The sequence below is a fragment of the Balaenoptera physalus genome (assembly GCF_965194825.1).
Source record: "Balaenoptera physalus genome assembly, chromosome: 17".
Classification (NCBI taxonomy): Eukaryota; Metazoa; Chordata; class Mammalia; order Artiodactyla; family Balaenopteridae; genus Balaenoptera; species Balaenoptera physalus.
In genome coordinates this window covers 4,009,877-4,028,704 of record NC_138895.1, presented here as the reverse complement: position 1 = coordinate 4,028,704, position 18,828 = coordinate 4,009,877, and the positions used below count along the sequence as shown (strand labels likewise).

The following is an 18,828-nucleotide window of genomic DNA, read 5'->3' as shown; positions in this document are numbered from 1 at the left end:
ACTCCACCCTGATTTTACAAAGAAAACAGAAGTCACCTCCCCGAGTTTCCTCACCCTCTCATCCTCACCTCCCCCAACCTGCACTCAGAAATACCTTCTCCACCCCTCCCCACCTTCCCCACTTGGCCGCCTCTTCCCGCAAGGCCTCAGGTAAACATCAGCTCTTCCCTGGGGCCTCTGCATCCATAGGAAGTGCTCAGTACAGGTCAGCTATTATTATTTTTAACCCATGCCCCTTCACACAGCGTCCATCACTCTGCTTTCTGCCACGACAATACTTTATTGCACTGACCACACATTAACAATTCTTTATCTACATGCCTTTCCCGCATATAAAACCACAAGCTCCTTGAGAACAGGGAATGTAGCTTTGTTCATCTTTGGAAACAGTCGGGTGCCTGGCATTTAATAGATGCTCAATAAACATTCAATGAAATAAATACATAAATAACTGACTTCTCGGGTAGCTCTGATGTCAGTATTTTTGTCTGTTTCCTAGCCATGATCAGAATCACCTCAAAAGATTTAAAGATTTTAAACACCCTGACTGCAGGCCAAACCAATTTGGTTAGAATCTCTTAGGGGGAGATCAAGCCTCAGTCTTCCTTCTGAAAGACTGACTGCACAGTGCAGCTCGCTTTGATAATCACTGGCTTGTGGAAGGCAGTGGACGCAGAAGATTTAGAAGGTATCGAATTCTCATATGTTGTACTACAGGAAATGCCTGACTGTAATCTAGTAAGAAACAAGCAAACAAGAAATTGATTCGTGAAGTGTTAAACAATAACGAAGTTGGGGTGAGATCAGTGGAAATGCCCAGTGGGTGGGGGGATGATTTCAGCACCAGGGCTGTGCCAGCTCAAGTCCGTCAGGTTCGCAGCCTTGGCAGTCCAGATACTCCTTGTTCATTGCCCTGGTGCCTCCTCTCAGCCAGCATCATGGTTCCCCAGTGCTATCACACCTGTGCTTCTAAGTCGACCATTTACAGGACTTTGGAGAAAAGCAAGATAACCACGGCGAGTTGGAAGGGGCAGGCTGTGTGGGGAGGTGAAGAGCAGGGCAGATGTGGCCACTAGGCAAAAATGAGCCAGAACTGTCCAGTGGCTCTTCTGAGATGACTCTGTGTTTGTTCCTGAACTTGGCATGTTGTAAGTCGTGAACGGTCCCTAAGATGTCAGTGTGGATAAGGGATCTAGGATCGGACACTCCAAGTGGGGTGTGTCGGCCTTGTCTGGGGATTTGTTAGAAATGCAGAGTCTCGGCCCTCCTCAGTCAGAATTTGCATTTTACTGAGCGAGAGGCAAGCACACTCACGTTTGAGAAGCTCTGCTCTAGACCAGACCCGATGCAGACGCGCTGCCCTGGCCTGTGACTCAGCATTGCTAACAAGCTCTGAGGCAAGGCACGCGCTGCTGCCTGCTGCCGTGGGCTCCCCACATTCGCTACTTCCCTCTGGCAAACAGAGGAATGGGCCGTCCTATCTGCAGCCTGCCTTCCCCCTGGGTATCTGTTAGGAATCCCTGGGTTCCAAGTGAGAAGAAAACCAACACCAAGGGGTTTAAACAGTACACGACTTGCATCTGCTCACATAACTGAAGAGTTCACAGGTCTGGCTCACGCCCTCCCGGGAGCCTGGACACTCAGGCTCAGTCCTGTCACCTGGAACGTGGGTTCTCTGGTGGCCCTGCTCTACCCCCATGGGGACGGCTTCACCTGCGCTGCACCGGGTGTCTCCCTCCCCATCATGAGCGGGATCCCTGAGGTTGAGAAAAGCAGCAGCTAGCTGAGATTCCTTCCTGCCGTCTGTTACATTTCACACACACAGTATGGCAGTCAGCTTTATCCACTTTAGTCTGAAGTGCTGTGCTGAACTCCCTTCTGTGGAGCTGATTCTAGGAAAGCCTGGACTTTTTCTACCCCAGGAGACGCGGTCCCCACCCCTCCCCGTGGCAGCATCCACAGGCCCCGTGTCCTCTAGTTCTGTAGTTAGGTCTGGCCAAGGAGAGGTACTATCAGAAAGTCAGGAGAGCAACTGGATTTTTTTCCAGAATCTATTTTCTGGCCCCATCCCGCTGGGCTCTAACTGGCACAGCTTCATTCCTCTTCCCCAAGCCAGAGCCGCTGGCTGGCAGGACCCCTAAGGCTACCATTACCCTGGGCTCCGGCAACTGCCTCTCCCCCTTCCCAGGCACAGCTGACGGGTGCCGCTCTGAGCTGCTGCCTGGCGTAGGAAGCTGCCAGCGTCTCCGCGGAGTCCCCTAGAGAAACGCTCTGTTTGCTCCTTGATCTTTGTCCATTCAGCGTTTGAATTATGCCATCTGTCTCCTGAGGGGACCCCGACTGACACAGACGCAACTTAATTGTGCGGAAGAATATAAAATCTCCATATGCGGAGAATCTTTTTAAGCTTCGTTTACAAATTTACAGGTGTCAATAACCAAGAAGTCTAGGAACAGTGATTTGAAATGCAGAAGATACACAATAAATGTTAAATGTTTAAAACCAACTGGGATGAGATAACTTTCGAAGAAAAAAGTGCTTTCTACGCCGGTTCATTGATTTTTCACTTTATAAAAATAATCACGCTTTCAGGTCAGAATAAGGTGCATTTACAGAAAACGGAGAACGGTGTGCTGTACATACACTGAAGCAGAGCACATCCTGCACCGCCTCCTTTGAGGTGGTAACAGTGTTAACCGTTGTTCTTACCGGCATGTTCATGCTGAGAAAGACAGGAAAGTTTCATAGACTGTGACGGTTAAAGTTCACGGTGATGGCAACGGAACTCCGAGGACAGAGCCCAGGCCTTCAAGCCAGCACCGCAGCTGAGCGCTCCGCCGGGATTCTGCGGGCTGTGCCCGCGCGGTCCCGCAGGGCAGCGCCTCGGGCGGGGGCGGCTGCGACGGCATCCGGAGCCCATCGCGCCGTAGTTCGCGTGCGGGACGCTGGGGGGCGCCAGGAGGCCCCCCCCCCACCCCCGGCACCGCGGGGCGCGCGGGCTCCGGGCCCCGCCGGGGGTGCAGAGGCCCGGCGGCCGGACGGTCCCCGGGCAGCGGCGCGGCGAAGAAGGCGGGGTCGGGCTCCACGCCGTCCAGCGGGGACGTGTCGGGCGTGGGCAGCGGGTAGCCGTCGAGCGGGGGCGCGCCCAGAGACTGGCAGGGACGGGGGGATCGGTCCCGTCGCCCGGCCGGTCCTGCAGGGCCCAGCGCAGCGCCGCCTCCTCCAGGAAGGCCGCCCCTCCGCCCGCGCCCGCCTCGCTGCGGACCGAGTCGCTCCCGGACCCTCAGAGCGCGGGCCTCCCTCGAACCGGCGGGAGGCCGGCAAAGCGGCGCCCCGCACACTCCATCATCCGCGTGAAGACCGTGTGGAGGTTAATATTAACCATCTTGCCTGACCAGGAGCACCAGGACTCCGCCAGCCCGTGTGTGCTGCGGCCGATTTCACCCACCGCCACCGAATCGGCTTCTCGGGACGCGGGCTCAGTCCGGAGATACTAGGGTCCCGGAAGGGCCAGCGAAGCCCCCCGGCAGGCCAACCCCTGCCCCAGAAAGGCGGGCAACTTAGGGAGGGTGACCAGGAGCGAGGACCGCCGGCGGGGTTTTCTATCCACCGCCGGGCTTCCAGCACCCCTGGGATCCGATACGGAAAGAACCGGTCCTGTTAAAGATTGCACTTGGGACGCTCACGGTTTCTACCTCTTTCGTCTCGGGTGAGATGTGCTCTCCCACCGGGTCCGCTCTATTTTAAATGCAGGTCCTCTCCGTTCATGTTCACAAACCCAGTCTTTGCATGAGTGTGAGGGAGCCTTAGGACTGTAATTGTACATTAAAGGATTAGCCAACATACAAACTTACATGGGACTGGAGACAGGACAAGCGGGCCTGACCCCGCGGAAGAGCGAAGACCACCAACCAGGTAAACGGAGGTTCAGCTTCTAGGAGCACAGGAACACCACGCATATATAAACCTGAAGAGGCCAAGCTGCAGACTCGTAGGGAAAATGTGATCCCACTAGCGGGGGTGGCGGGGAGAGGAAACCCTACGTGTCTTTATGATTGTGTACGCAGGGAGAACGAGTGCAAGGGAAAACAGGACTGGGAAGCGGTCACTAGTTTTCCCTTGATGTTCTGCTTAAATTTTTTTATGAAAAAAAGAGGAAATTAAAATTTTTAATGACGCTCTTTACGCAGAAGACAAATGATTTTGCATTGGTAAGACGAAAATAAAGCCTGGCCATTTTATTCCTTCTTTAAAAAAAAAAAAAAAAAAAAGCCAACTCTCCCTCAACTTGCAAAGACTGAAAGCAGAATGAGCTTGAACTCCTCACAACTAGAGGCCACGTCTCCTGGCTTTTCTAACACCAACTTCAGCATCGAAAAAAGACCTCAAGACAGAAGCCTGTTATCACTTGAAATTTAAAGCTTTGCACATTTTTCTGAAAGGTACTGTTGAATGCATTTCCAGCTTTGTTAATGATCAGCAGTTTTATCTAAGTCTCTAAATTTCTTCCCTGAAATAATAAAGGAATCAGCTCCCTGTTTGAAAACTTGGAATAAGAGCGTTCGAGTTTTCTTTTTTACAGAACCTTGCCTGATTAGAGGACGCCTTTAAAACCTTTCCCAAGACCGCAAAATTTTGTATTCTTTCTCATGTACACCTGGAGATGGTGAACAGTTTGATCTTGGGCCTAATTTCATCTCGCGCCTCCAAGACGATTCTGCACCTGCCAGTTGTTTCCCTACGTGTAAAATTCGCGGTGCAAGCGAGTTCTCAGCGGTAGAGCCATGGACCCAAGCGGTGGTCAACCCACGCGGATTTCTCCGAGCCCGGCCTTCCCCCCGCAGAAGCCCCCTCCTCGCACTCCCTCCTGCGTTCCCGGCGCCTCCCCGGGCGGCCGGCGCAGCTCCGTGTCCTGCGGGCCCGGGGCCCCGCGCGAGCAGCCCGCGCTCCGCCTTAGCCACACCTCGAAGATGCCGGATGGAGACTCGCCCTCCGCTCGGCCCGAGGCCCCAGGACGGCGTCCCGCCGCCCGCCGCCGCCTAGCGCTTCACCTTCACGTCCCCGACGAGGCTCAGCCTGGCGGTCACGGCGGGCAGCGCGCTCCGGGACTGGCTCTGCTCGTCACTGGCGTACGCCGCTTCCGGGCTGCTCATGGCGCTCCAGCCCTGCCCGGCGCCCCGCGACCCTCCGCCGGACACGCCGCCTCCCCCCCCGACCGGGGGGAGGGGGTGGGGAGGGAAATGCGCCGCGGGCCGCTCGCGCCCCCCGGCCGGACCCCGGCCCTCGGTCCCAGCCCGCGGCGAAGCCAGCGCCCCCGCCGGCCCAGTGACACCGCGGATGCCCCCGGGCCTGGGGGCCTTTACCGCACAGACGTGGCCCTTCGAGCACCCCTGCTCCCGCCGCCGGCTGCACCCGCGAGGCCGAGAACCCGGGCGCCGGGCACGGCGACGCGCGGCCACCGCTCACTAGGGCGCGGCGGACGGTTACGGGTTTACTTTTCCCCTCGGCAGAAAGTCACAGGCCGAGACCCAAATCCCCTCCCCGCCTCGGAGGAGAGTCAGTCCCGGACGTCACGTTGGGACCTACTGAGGTCCCCCGGCGCGGCAGGCCCGCTCCTGAACGATACAAAAGGCAAACCCTGCGAGCCAGAGTCGCCGCGGGCCGCGCACACCGGCGCTGCGCGGGCACCGGCGCGCAAAGCCACGGGCGCGAAACGCCTCGAAGCGAGCGCACGGCGTCGCGGTCTTTCTGTGCCGGTCACCAGGGTGGCCGTGCTCTCCTCCACCCGCACCAAACCTAAGAGCTTTTACCTTCTAAGTTGCAAGTCACGGCGGAGTTGGTTGACATGCTCGCCTGAATTAGTAGCAGCCGGAGCGCGGTTCCCGGCGAGGGGAGCGCGGCGCCCTCGGCTTCCAGCGCCTTCTGGGCCCGGAGACGCCCGCGCGGGAGGGACTCGCCGCCGCCTCCCGGGACCTGGACCCGCGCGCGCCGGAGGGTGGAGGTGGGCGTGGAAACCGACCGCCGAGCTTAGGGTTTGCCCCTTGACACGATCTTATTTTTTCTTTGTGTAAAGGTTTAGGGACACTACTTCTCTTTCCCAATGGGTGTAAGAAGAGACTGAACCTAAAAATCACAGCCAAGGTGGGACGCAGTCCTGATTGGGATTGATTGAAACGCCGTGAAGCGGATGCTGTTCCATTAATAACACGTGCATCACTATTCCATCTGCCCCTTCCCCCGCCACACCCAGAAAATTTATCCCAAAATATCCACCTCCGCCGGAGAGAGGGGAGCTGCTGGGAAAGATGCGGGCACCGGTAGCCTCACATTTCACAGTGGGGAGTCAAGGCCTCCCGCCTTTGCGAGGAAGCAAGAAAAAAGGTGTGTTATCCCAGTACCTTAGAAGGCAGCGGTAATCAATAGAAGAAATGGAAGCAAGGCTGTAACTATCATTACGTTCGGTAGATGGAGGAACGCAGGACGTACTTGGCTATTATAGCAGGAAGTCAGTGTCTAATACTGATAAACATGGAATTAGCCTCAAAGGCATGTTAATTAATGAACCGCCAGAGGAACAGTTACTAGTGTAGGTAAAGCCCAGTTCGAGCAAAAGAGGGGCAGGGGGATTGACTAACACGTGGAACGGGGGCTGGGGAGGGACGAGATCTTCCCACAGCTCTTAGTTTATATTACAAGCCCCTCTGTAATGTTGCTTTGCTGTTGTTGTTGTGGTTTTTTTGGTAAGCATGCACATCATTTTAAATTTTAAAATTATTTTAAACGAATAAATAAAACTATACACTTCCCATGCCCACAATCCTTTTGCTGAAACAACGAACTTGATTTTCTATTTTATTTCTCCCTTCTGTAGTCTCCCTTTGCAGTTTAATATTTTTGGTGTATGTGTGTGCACCTACGATCCCAAGTATTGTTTTCAAACATCCAGACAGATTTCTTAAAATAAGCAGAAGAATCCACTATGTAGGGAACAACTATAAAACTGTCTCTTCATTTCATGGCTGTGTCAGAATTTTCTTCTCTTCACCCCCTCCACCACGGCCCTGGGGAAATAACTTCTGAAGACTGAGTGATTCAAAGTCTAGGGTATGAAGTTTCAACATTACTTGGAACTGCTGAAAGCCAGAATTTATTTCTTCATGTGAGGCCCTCCCCCATTCCATTCTGCTTATTCATCCTCAAGAATTCCAACCCTGTTCAGTCCTTAAAAAGTAAATGACATGGAAATGTGATTCAGGACTTGAGAAACTATGATTGGTGGGGAAAAGGGCTGGACTGAAAGGTGAGTATTAGCAGACTTGACATTGAGCTCAGTGTGTCCCAGTGAACTGTCCCTTTTTAAAGACCTTGAGATTTTCATGCCAAATGGGAGTTCATGTGAATTGAGGCATTCTATATGAAGCTCTTCTTCAAGTGACAATTATTTCTATTCTCATTTTATAATCAGAGAGGCTGAGCTGCCCAAAGCTTGGAGTGAAATACAGATGGTCTAGGTTTCCAGCTCATATGGGCAAACTTAAAAGACTGGGAAATTCTCCATCCACTAAGCAAAAGCATCAGGGGAAGCGAGTTACTGTTGTTTCTCTTTCCCAATGGAATAACGAAATTAAATCCCCCAAGTCTGCTGGGAAAGACAGAGATCCATAAAATCAAAAGGTCGAGAGGGGAGAGAGAAGAGAGCGCTTCCTGTGGCCCTGAAGCCATCCTTAAACACCAGCCCATTCATCCCTACAACGATCCAGTGAGGGAGACAGGGCTTTTATCATTCTCCCTACTTTTTACAGATGAGCAGACCAGAGACCAGAAAAGATTAGTGCCTTTTCCAAACTCACAATGATCTGGTGCTGAGCCAGGGGGAACTTCTGACTCGAAATGCAGAGTCTTCTCCTTTTGGAACACTACCGCGTATTCAGCCATTCTCTGCTCTGCTCCAGTAGCTTATGCTCTGTGTTGTTGAGTCTGCTGTCCTGACACATATTCAAGAGGAAGGCGTTCTAGCCACTGGGGACTGTCTCAAACAGAAGAGCGACAAAGCAGGAACTCCCAGTTCCTTCGGAAAACTGAGGTTTTCAACGGAGGTACCAAGCCAGTTACTCAGTCCATTTCTGAGCACTTACCGGGTGCCAGGTCAGGTGACACGAAGTGAAGAGACAGTCCTTGCCCCTGGGGCACTCCTTGTGGCCACAGCAATCAGACAAACCACAACACTGCTAACCATTCTTTTCCTTGCCTAACAAGAGATCAGGTATGTGCGAGGGCACTCACTGCCCATGACCCTGGAGAAAACTGGGTCCACAGCAAGGCTACTGCAACTTATTGATACTCATCTGAATATCCACCCAGAGTGTAACTTCACAGATCATCTTTCTGGGCAACATCAGCTTGGGGAATACTTGTTATGGTTTCGACCCTGACAAAGCGTCCGAGACTTTGGCTAAAGTGGAAAGAAGATCCTCAAAGCTAAACTGTCTTCAGCAAGAATAAGATTAAAAATTTTTTTCTTGGGCTTCCCTGGTGGCGCAGTGGTTGAGAATCTGCCTGCCAATGCAGGGGACATGGGTTCGAGCCCTGGTCTGGGAAGATCCCACATGCCGCGGGGCAACTGGGCCTGTGAGCCACAACTACTGAGCCTGCGCGTCTGGAGCCTGTGCTCCGCAACAGGAGAGGCCGAGATAGTGAGAGGCCCGCGCACCGCGATGAAGAGTGGCCCCCGCTTGCCGCAACTAGAGAAAGCCCTCGCACAGAAACGAAGACCCAACGCAGCCAAAATTAATTAATTAATTAATTAAATTTAAAAAAATTTTTTTTCTTTTATTCAACCAAACTGTTGTTTGGACCTGAGCTTCAGAGAACGTGTACATTAAAGAACATTATTAATAAGGTAGCAACAACTTCTTTAGCACTTGCCGTATACTAGTGCTAAGAAATTTTATATTTTGCTAAGAAGTATTGTTTTATTATTTAAATACTATTTTGTACTGCCCTAAGAATTTTTAACATCCAGAATCTTGAATAAAGCTGGGAGAATTGCCAGTGGTGAGGGTTCAGTGTTTGTGTAAGGGGGACAGTGCAAATTGATTCACACGAAGCTGTCTAATGATTCAGGAGAAAGCACACAACTTTCTCACTAGAGGGAAGGTCGGGGTAGGGGTTTCAGTGAAAAATTAAGGAGATGCAGCTTGATCCCAGGTCAGGGGACCTGAAGGAATGTTCTTCAGGCCACAGGTTCATCCTGTGGAGGAAGGAGCAGAACATTCCTCATCCTACTCCACCTGGGTGGTCAGGGACACCAAAGCCACTTTTTCTCAGATGAATGAATATTCGGGATTCAGAAGGAAGCACCTCGTAAGCAGGAAGAAAAAATCTATGCTGAAATAATGGATGCAAAATCTCTCTCGCCCAGCCAGTGTTGTCAAAACAAATCAAAGGGGAATAGGAGGAAGGGAATGTTGAACATATATTATGTGACCGGCACAGTTCTGAGTATTAAAAACAAAATGAAATGGGACATTTAAGAACGTCAGACAGCGATGATACCTTTTGGTTCCTAGCACCCACTCCATTTTCTCTGAATTCCTTTTGCTTGTATGTGCTTTTCCTGACATCAGCATAAATGTACAGAAGAAGCTGAAGTCTTTTGCAGTGTGATTCAGATTAAAGGTGCAGTCATCTTCTGAGATAAGAATAAGAGGTAAAGGAAATAGTTTCAGTGGGATATTGTCTCATAGCTGCTTGTATAAGGAGCTTACACGTTTATTTGTAGCTTATCAGACCTGCCCTGGTAGCTTTAATAGAGATCAGGCAGTATCTCGGTGGGAAAGAAAATACCCTCTTCTTTTTCTGGGTCCCTCAAAGGTGTGTAGACTCTCTGCTGGCATCCAATCTGGATATCTCAGCCCATGAAATGGTTGGATTCCTGCCTCGTGACACACTTCTCAGGTACCTCCAAAGTAAAGATGGGGTGGGAGGGAGCAGGGGGAAGCAGTGTATTCTTTATGTATTTGCGCCCAAAAGAAAACCATTAAAAACTGAGAGAAATTTAATCTTTTTAAAAGATCAGTCACCAGCTGGTACCTGTGGTCACTTCATCCACGTCTGCTTGAGGAGAGGAGTCTATGCAGCTGGTGACACCACATCATCCAACCTGAGTCAAGTTTGACATTCTGTCCCTCACTTTAAAACTATTGCTATATCTGACAGGACCCAAAACTCTTTTCCTGATTTTTTCCACCAGTGCCCACATTCCTATACTTCAAAATAAGAAAGGGTCATTAAGGATAAAACCCATGTCAATAACCTGTTGCTAAGTTAACAAAGCTCCCCAGTACTTCCTGGTTTACAACAACTATCTTTTTTTTTTTTTTAAATCTCTCCCACCTGTGAATTGCCTGCGCTCGTCTGGGCATCTGTTCTTCTGGCCTCTCCTGCGTTCCAGTCGGCAGGATGGTCGCAGGAGATGGGAGCCCTCCCTTCGCAGGCAGACGAGTGGTCTCTCCTCTCCGTGTGGTCTCTGCACGTGGTCTCACCACCTTGGTAGCTGGACTTCCTATGCAATAGCTCAGGGCTCTTGGGAGTACAAGAAAGAGACTCTGCCTAGGTTTCCTGAGGGTTGGTCCTGGTTGCCGGCATAGCCTCACTTCGGTTGCATTCTATTGGGTTAGAGTAGCAAGTCCAACCCAGATTAAGTGTGGGAGGAGTTGATACAAGGATGTAAAAACCCAAGGTAGGGAGATAAGCCACCACCCACCAACTGCACAAAGGAAAAGACCGTATCTTCATCTGGGCAGGGCATCACAGTTGCCTTTGTGAGAGGGACGCAACCCTGTGTTCCTTGATTCAACTCAGTAACATGAGAGGATTCTTGAGATGTCCCTTTGTGTTTTCAAATAAAGGGAAACTACCTTTTTGCTACAACGCTTGAGTGCCATGCTTCCCAACAAACCTTCTCCATCAGGGCCTCTAAACCTGAGGGCTTCGGATTTCTACAAACTTCGGATGAGTTATGAGGAGTCATGAATTGCCTAAAACTATGTCTAAAATATTGCACGTGTGCGTGTGTGTGTGCTCCCTGGGAGGGCATTCCTAGCTTTCCGTAGACTATCATCCAAGGCGAATTCAAATAAGCATGACAACTAAGAGTGCTTACAACTCAGGAGAGCTGCCCCGAGTTCCACCTCCTGACATACTTCTAAAGTATCTCAGAAGTAGAGATGGGGGGAAAGCAATGGATCTTTTATGTATTTGTTTCCAAGGTAAAACAAAAACCAGTCACTAGCTGGTACCTGAGGTCTTCATCTGATTCTGCTTGAGGAAAAACAAGGGATGGATGACATGCCTCTGCCTCCAAGAATTATTGTGAGGACTAATTTCCCTCCATTGGGGGTTAAAGGCATTGGAAATGCTGAACAATTTTAGCTTATTTTCCCTCGTTCTTTGACCTGTCCCTGGTGAGCAGTTAAGAATGTAACGTCACAGGACTTCTTCCCCCAAGCACTTTTTCTCCTTTCCTCTTTACCCTGTGTATCTTCTGAATTATTTTATTTTATTTTTGGCCGCACTGCACCAGCACTCAGAACTTGCCCGACCAGATATCGAACCCGTGTCCCCTGCAGTGGAAGCACGGAGTCTTAACCACTGGACCACTGGGGAAATCCATATCTTCTTCACTTTGTTGAGAGGCAGCAGCAAAGGATACAACTGAGTCTCCTTGAGCCAACCAAGTATGCACTAAAATGCCTGGTGTGAACTGAACTGGCGACACAGCCTTGAACCTGAGCGAGTGAGGTACCTCTGCTCACTTTATCCACCAGGAATGTAGGAAGCAGAACCTGTCTGGGGTCAGAGGAAGAAAGAATGGGAAAGGCTAGGGTACCATAGGCAAATAAACTGGATTGGAGGATAGCCAGAACCTGGAGTGAACGTTTTCATTTCAAATGTTTAAGGTGACCTCTGTTACGCCTAACAAAATAGACTTACCTTTCCTCACTGAAACCTTCATCCGAAACATTTCTAGGACCCCAGAACCCTTTGTAAAAACACACGCCCTGCCATTCTTCAAGAGAATCCAGCCAACCACGTCAGCTCAGATAACCCTCAAGATAAATGCTTTAAGCCATCTTCCTACCCCTTCCTTTTCTCTATAGCATTTATCAGCATGGAGAATGAGACAGTTTCTCACCACCAGAATGCAAGTTCTCCCAGTGCCCACGGGTACACCCTGCACAAAGGAAAACAAATGTGAACGAGTATGTTGTCAGAACTTGCAACACCAAGCTTTCACCATGTACACGGCAGGTGAGGGCTCTGTGCCTCCTTGCCTCACTTGGAAAATGGGGAGAATTGCACCTAATCTCACAGGCTCGATCAGGCTCAAATTCGGTACAAAATGGCACTGACGAAACACCTGGCACAAGAAATGCCCATTACAGGTCGTCTGTACCCATCCATTTATGTCTCATCCGCAAAGTGTGATGGGAAGGGCCACAGCAATTAGCGCTGCAGCAGCGAGCAAGGCTGACCTGCTTCACAACCTGTGACTCAGTTTCTTCCCTGTAAGGGCAAGATAGTGATGCCCTAGGACTGCAGCTATAGCTGCATTTGTAAAGCACACTGCCTGCAAATCATCCCTGTATCCCCCCCCACACCGCCCCAAGCTTAAGAACTGCTGGTGCCAGGACCTGCAGTGGACCCTGTACGCAGTTTATAGAAAAATATCACATTGAAATGATAGCTACTAAGTTTCATTAACAGCTGAGGTCACAATGCACATTTTAGTTTGATTAGTTCCTGTGACTCCTTCAAATTATTTTTAACCCAGCAACACTACTTCCCAAGGTGTAGATGTGTGATGATTGGTGAGTTCAGTGTTGAGAGGGAGTTTAAAGACTCTTGGTGAAATACAGACAAGAAAAAAGACAATCCAAAAGCCTCTTTAGTCAGATCTCAAGATTCAACAAGAAAACCGAAATTACCTGGATGTTCTCCTCTGATTTAGAAAGTGATATACTAAAATGGAAAATATTTAGAGTGTTACGATTCACCATTCCTTTGTAGGAACTAGGATCACTTGAAATGTACAGTAGGCTCGTTCTGTGAGGTTTTTTTCCCCTAGCAAAGACAACCTGGGACGCCCAAATGTTCATCTGAGGGCTTCTCCTTCAAGGCATTCAAGTCTACTACTACAGGAGAATGAGAAATATACAGTGACTATATATTTAGTGTCATCATTAAAATGTTGCTAATTCTATTAAATACTTAACAGAGATCTCAAAAATTGGCTTCTGTGACAGAGGCGCTAGCAGAGTGAAAAAGTAGGATTCCAGATTTTATTTATTTATTTCTTTTAAGACTGAAAAAACACACCCGGGATAAAATTTCTTAGATCAATAAAAAGCTTCGAGAAACGGAGCGAGTTGTTCCGGGACCCACTGAAAACTGGTGAACTTGAACTTGGAAATGGGGTTTTGACAACGCAACTGTGGGAAACAAGTGTCTGAACCAATCTTCAAACACCACCTCACATTTTTCTCCCCCCAAGTGTTCGAGTGGCAGACAAAATAAATTACCATAAATTATACGCCAAGGCAACTTCAAAACAACATGACACGACATGAGGCTGAGGATTTCCTTAGCTCCTCCAGGAAGTGTGTAACACTGTGCTTCTGGCCTGCAGGCTGGGTCGGAGGGGGCCCGTCAGACGTCGGGGTAGTTGCAGTAATACACCGCGGAGCTGGCGTCGGACACCACCGAGGAGATGGCCCCGTGGCTGTCCGCCAGATTCACGCCGGAGTCGTGTCCCTGGTAGGGGAGCCCCATCTCGGGCTTGCACACAAAGTGCAGGTACTGTTCGAATTCCGTGCGGTCCACCTCCCCGAGGAGCTCGGCCGGCTGGCCGGGGTCCGCGCCGTCCCGGCAGGGCAGCGCCTCGGGCGGCGGCGACGGCTGCCCCGGGCCCGGCGGGGGCGGCTGCGGCGGCATCTGGAAGCCGCGCCCGCCGCCCGCCGCCGCCGCCGCCGCCGCCGCCGGCGAGCCCATCGCGCCGTAGTACATGTGCAGGGCGCTGGGGGGCGCCAGGAGGCCCGGCATCGCGGGGCCCGCGGGCTCCGGGCCGAGCCGGGCGTGCAGGGGCCCGGCGGCGGGCGGCTCCGGGGGCCCCGCATAGTCCGCGGCCTGCGCGTAGCTGTAGGGCCCGGCGGCCGGACAGTCCCCGGGCAGCGGCGCGGCGAAGAAGGCGGGGTCGGGCTCCACGCCGTCCAGCGGGGACGTGTCGGGCGTGGGCAGCGGGTAGCCGTCGAGCGGGGGCGCGCCCAGAGCCTGGCAGTCGCGGTAGTGGCCGCCCATGTGCGGGGGCAGCAGCGGCGGGCCCGCGGGGAAGCCCTGCTCGGGGAAGGGCAGGCCCAGGCCGTCCATGGCCACGCGGCCGCCCTCGGGGCCCAGCGCGGCCGCCGGCGGCTCGGCGAGGCCGTGCAGGAAGCCGCCCTCCACCCGCTTCAGCCGCTTCACCTGCTTGCGCCGCCGCGGCCGGTACTTGTAGTTCGGGTGGTCCTGCATGTGCTGCACGCGCAGCCGCTCGGCCTCCTCCACGAAGGGCCGCTTCTCCGCCAGCGTCAGCGCCTTCCACGACTTGCCTGCGGGAGCGCGGGAGGTGGAGAGGCGCGCGGGCTCAGGGTCGGAGCCCCGCTCCCGGGCCCCAGCCGGTCCCACCGCCCCCGCCTCCGACCTCGGATTGTGCAGCCCGGGGAGGGAGGGGAAGGGGTCCAGGTGAAGGCGGACGCTGGGCCTGCGGAGGCCGAGCACTCGGGGAAGACGCGAGGCCTCGGGTGCCTTCGCGTCGCCTCCTGGAAGCGGCTTCCCGCTCACCCGCTCGCGGCCGTCCGAGGAACCGAGAGCGTCCCCACCCGGGCGAGGAGCCGGGGGGACGGGCGCGACCAAGGCAGCTCCGCGGCAGGGTGCCCTCGCCGCCACTCCGACGCGCGGGGAAGCCGCCTCCCGGAGCCGCTGGACCCGCGCCCCGGCCACCCGGGGAAGCCGGGCGCCGAGGCCCAAGGCCGTTCGGAGACTCGGAGAGCGGGAAGCGGGAAGGGACCGAGGAGCCCAGGGCAGGACGTGGCGGCCGCGCACCCCCGGCCTCCGCCGGCGCCAGGCCCACACCCCCTGAGACTCACGCAGGCGGCTGCACGACCCGCACTCTCTGGGTCCCGGGCTCGGACTCACCCAGCATCTTGCTCAGCTCGGCGTTGTGCAGGTCCGGGTTCTGCTGCGCCAGGCGCTTGCGTTCGTCCTTCGCCCACACCATGAAGGCGTTCATCGGCCGCCGGATGCGAGACTCGCCCTTGGCTCGGCCCGCCGTCCCGGCCGGCGCCCCGCTGCTCGCCGCCGCCTCGCCCTTCATCTTCATGTCCCCGAGGGGACTCAGCGACTCGGCCCAGGGGCAAGGGCCCAGCCCGGCCATCACGGCGGGCAGCGCGCTCCGGGGCTGGCTCTGCTCGTCACTGGCGTACCCCGCATCCGGGCTGCTCATGGCGCTCCAGCCCTGCCCCGCGCCCCGCGACCCTCCGCCGGACACGCCGCCTCCCCCGACCGGGGGGAGGGAGGGGGTGGGGAGCGAGAGAGGGAGATGCCCCGCGGGCCGCTCGCGCCCCCCGGCCCGACCCCGCCGCCGGCGTCCCTGGCAGATCGCAGCCCCGGCGCAGCCAGCGTCCCCTCCGGCCCAGTGACACTGCGGGCGCCCCTAGGCCGCGGGGCCTTTTCTGCACAGACGTGGCCAATGGAGCGACGGGGGCGGGCCGGGCCGGCGTCGCTAGGCCCACGCCCAGCTCGCCGCCCAAGTCCCAAGTCCCAGCTCAACCCCACGCCCGCCCTTTCCCCTCCCCCGCCCCGACCCCGCGCCCAGGGCTACACCTGCCCCCGGGAGAACTGGCTGGAGCCGGGCTTAGGCGCCATGTCCTCCCCGACCCGGGAAGGGGGACTAAGGAAAAACTTTCCGGGGTGCTGATGGCACTGCTGCGCAGAAGCTCTTGGCCCGGGCAGTTCGGATCAACACGCGAAGCATCCACTAAACCGGGAGCTGAGGGTGTCTCAGCGGTGGGTGGCCTAGCCCTCTTCCGAGAGCCCTACGGACGTCTTCAAACTGAACAATACTTTCTCTTCCCAAGGACTCAACGGGCTTGTTGTCCTGTATTCAAAATGCTATGTCCGAGGTAAATGCTACTTTCTAAGACAAGATTACAAACGTCATTGCGAAGAAATGAAAACCTTTATCCAAAAAGGCGAACCAACCCTTGAAAATTTGTACGTGAAATGTACAGTAAACTTAACAAAGTTTTCTCATATGTGTTCAGTAAAAGAGGCAAGGCTTAGTTTTGATTTCTAAAATGTGGTAAAGACAGCAGTGATATTTATCTAAATGCCTGCCGATTAGAGGAAAGAAAGCAACTCCTGAGGAGCAAAATAACCGTAGCTCGGAGGGTCAGCTTGAGGTGGTGACCCTCACAGATGACTGGGGGATTCCTCTATGTTTCTCTAGACTGCAATGGAAATCTGAATGACCGTTAAACTTCTGTGTCAATCTGAGAAACCTTTTGAGTGGGATTTGTAAACAAGCCCTTATATTGCTCTTATATGCAGCACACCATCCCTCCAAACGTCAGCAAACTAGTTTATCCTTATAACCCTATGAGGTAGAGGCTATTATATCTTACAGGAGAGGAAACTGAGGCACGGAGAGGTTAAGGACCTTGCCCGAGATCAAGGCAAGTGGAATTCATCTCCAGTAGTCTGCCCTCAGACTTGGAGCTCTTAACCTTTAAGCCAAGCTGTTGTATTCGTGTACTTGTTTGTGTATTGCATTGTTTTCTACAGCAACGAACACAGCCATTCCTGCATAATTAGATAACTTTGCCAAGAAACCAATATATCAATCTCTACAACAGACTATGTTTACTGTGAAGGGGTGATGAAAAACTAGGGCTTACAGCCGGGATCTGGGAGGTCAGTGCTGCAGCTTCTAGTGTGATAGTACAGCGACAAGTAATCTATCAAGTCCGCTTGTTAGTGGCATTCATAAAAACAAAGAAACAGAAACTTTGAAAACACTTGGCCTTCGGTTTCTCTGACTTTGCTATTTCTCCAAAGAACTTCTGCACACTTGTTTTAAGCCAGCTTGAACTCCGTGAGGATCTGTGACGTTGGCTGCCCTCCCTCACCTTCAGCGGCCAGAAAGTGGTTCTAATTCCTGGGCCGCTGAGATTCAGACAAGAATTTAAAAAGTAATCTGCTTAAGGAAATAATAGAGAGGTGTTATTTTTAATTGGTGGTTTTGAAGCAATTGATAATCTTAAACACATTTAACTGATTATGTACTTTTCCTTTAAGAGTTTATTTTTCTGAAAAAGAAAAATATGGGCTTGAAAATTAAGCAAGACTGCATTACAACTGGTTATCTGATAAGGAAACTATAGAAGTAGAACAAATTTATCACGTAGCGCCTGGCTCCTTGATGTTTTCTTGGTGATCTTCTCTAACTTTGCTGCAAAGTAATATCTTCTCAGAGATCTCAAAGCAGGACTTTCTATCAGTGCAAATGTTTTTATGAACTAATAGGAGTTTTCTTAGAATAGAGATTGAAAACCAAACAAAAATAATCTCTGCTCGAGAATATATTTTATCTGTCTGGATGAATCTATATGACTAATTCCATAAAAAAATAACATAGGGTACAGGAAATACAATCCACGTGTGAGTCCAAAAAATGTATATGCACGGATTTACCCTTGTACACTTTCTTCGTCCTCGTGTTCCTCCTCGGAACCTCATTGCAGGGAGAGGTGCCACAAGGGTCGAGAAAGTGATGGGGAAAAAAACGGGGGGGGGCAGTTTTCCCCATTATTATTTGCACTTGTTCCTGGAGACTAACTACTGATTTTTCTTGGGTAAGATACTGAGAATTCAAGTGAGAGCACAGGAGCCATAGGATGGAGCTGGAGCTACAGATTTCAGCGCCCCTCCCCCTACTGCTTATAACACCCTCCCTGGGAGTTATGAAGTAGCAATTTACTTATATTTACAGGAAGGAATTGTGGCGCCTTTCCAAGACTAAGCCCGTCTATACCATACCGTTACCTGTATCTAACCTCTTCTGATCCTTCACTTGTCATAGATTTGGGGGGAGCGCGTTGGGGCCGGCGGCGCCGCAGACCGGTCTGCGCAGTGTGTGGACTCTTCTATTTCGGTCCCTTTACTAAACGCGGTGTTGGAAGTCGAGCTCGGGACGTTATCAGAGCCAGCCACAAATGCCACATGAAAAGCAGCAAACATCCGGAGTGGCTTCCTGCGAGCCTTGCTTTTCTCATCACGAGAGATTTACGCGGGGGGAGGGGGGCAAACAAGTGCGCGAGGAAGAGCCGTGTACACGCGGCCGGCCGGGCGCGCCCGCAGTGCACGGACCGAGATCTCTGGGCTCCTGGCTACTAATGGCACGCCCGGTCCCCAGGCCGGACCCGAGGCTCAAGGGCTGGGCGAGGACGCGACTAGCGCGGCACGAAGCCGTGCCCGTTGCCCCTCGGGGCCCGTGGCCGGCGGGCGCACAAATGAACCCGGGTAGGTGGCGAGCCGCGGCTCGGACCCCTGAGTGACCAGGCACAGGCCGGGGGTTTCCGGCAGGCTTTTGTGTTTCGATGCTCGGGAAGCGGGAGCCGGACGAAGGACACTCCGGCGGCCGGGGAAGGCCGTGGGCACCGGGGCAGATCCGGGTCGGCTCCGGAGAGCTAGTGCGCGGGAGCGGGGAGGGAGCGCGCGCCGCCGACGCCGGCA

General features: G+C 53.0%; 2 protein-coding genes across 6 annotated transcripts in view; both read right to left on the bottom strand.

Annotated features, from left to right (window-relative positions):
• RP1 (RP1 axonemal microtubule associated) overlaps positions 1-12,329 on the bottom strand; it is a 183,816-nt gene extending 171,487 nt beyond the window's left edge. For 3 of the 5 annotated variants that reach the window (XM_082432986.1, XM_082432987.1, XM_082432983.1), the window contains exon 1: positions 4,964-5,053. The gene's annotated coding sequence lies outside the window, so the exon portion shown is untranslated. Of the gene's footprint in view, positions 1-4,963; positions 5,054-5,810; positions 5,950-10,395 lie in introns of those variants that run through there. The other 2 variants (XM_082432985.1, XM_082432984.1) reach the window with 2 other exon arrangements.
• A 1,020-nt stretch (positions 12,330-13,349) lies between these two features.
• SOX17 (SRY-box transcription factor 17) lies at positions 13,350-18,618 on the bottom strand. Its single transcript, XM_082433038.1, has 2 exons — positions 15,232-18,618; positions 13,350-14,645 (listed from the first exon to the last, which is right to left on the bottom strand). Exons 1-2 carry the CDS (start codon positions 15,536-15,538, stop codon positions 13,711-13,713), a joined length of 1,242 nt encoding a protein of 413 aa, XP_082289164.1. The 5' UTR covers positions 15,539-18,618; the 3' UTR covers positions 13,350-13,710.
• Positions 18,619-18,828: the final 210 nt, after the last annotated feature.

Coding starts and splice junctions, on each gene's coding strand:
- SOX17 (XM_082433038.1), bottom strand. CDS start 15,538: ATGAGCAGCCCGGATGCGGGGTACGCCAGTGACGAGCAGAGCCAGCCC. Junction 14,646..15,231: donor CGAGCTGAGCAAGATGCTGG/GTGAGTCCGAGC, acceptor GCGCTCCCGCAG/GCAAGTCGTGGAAGGCGCTG.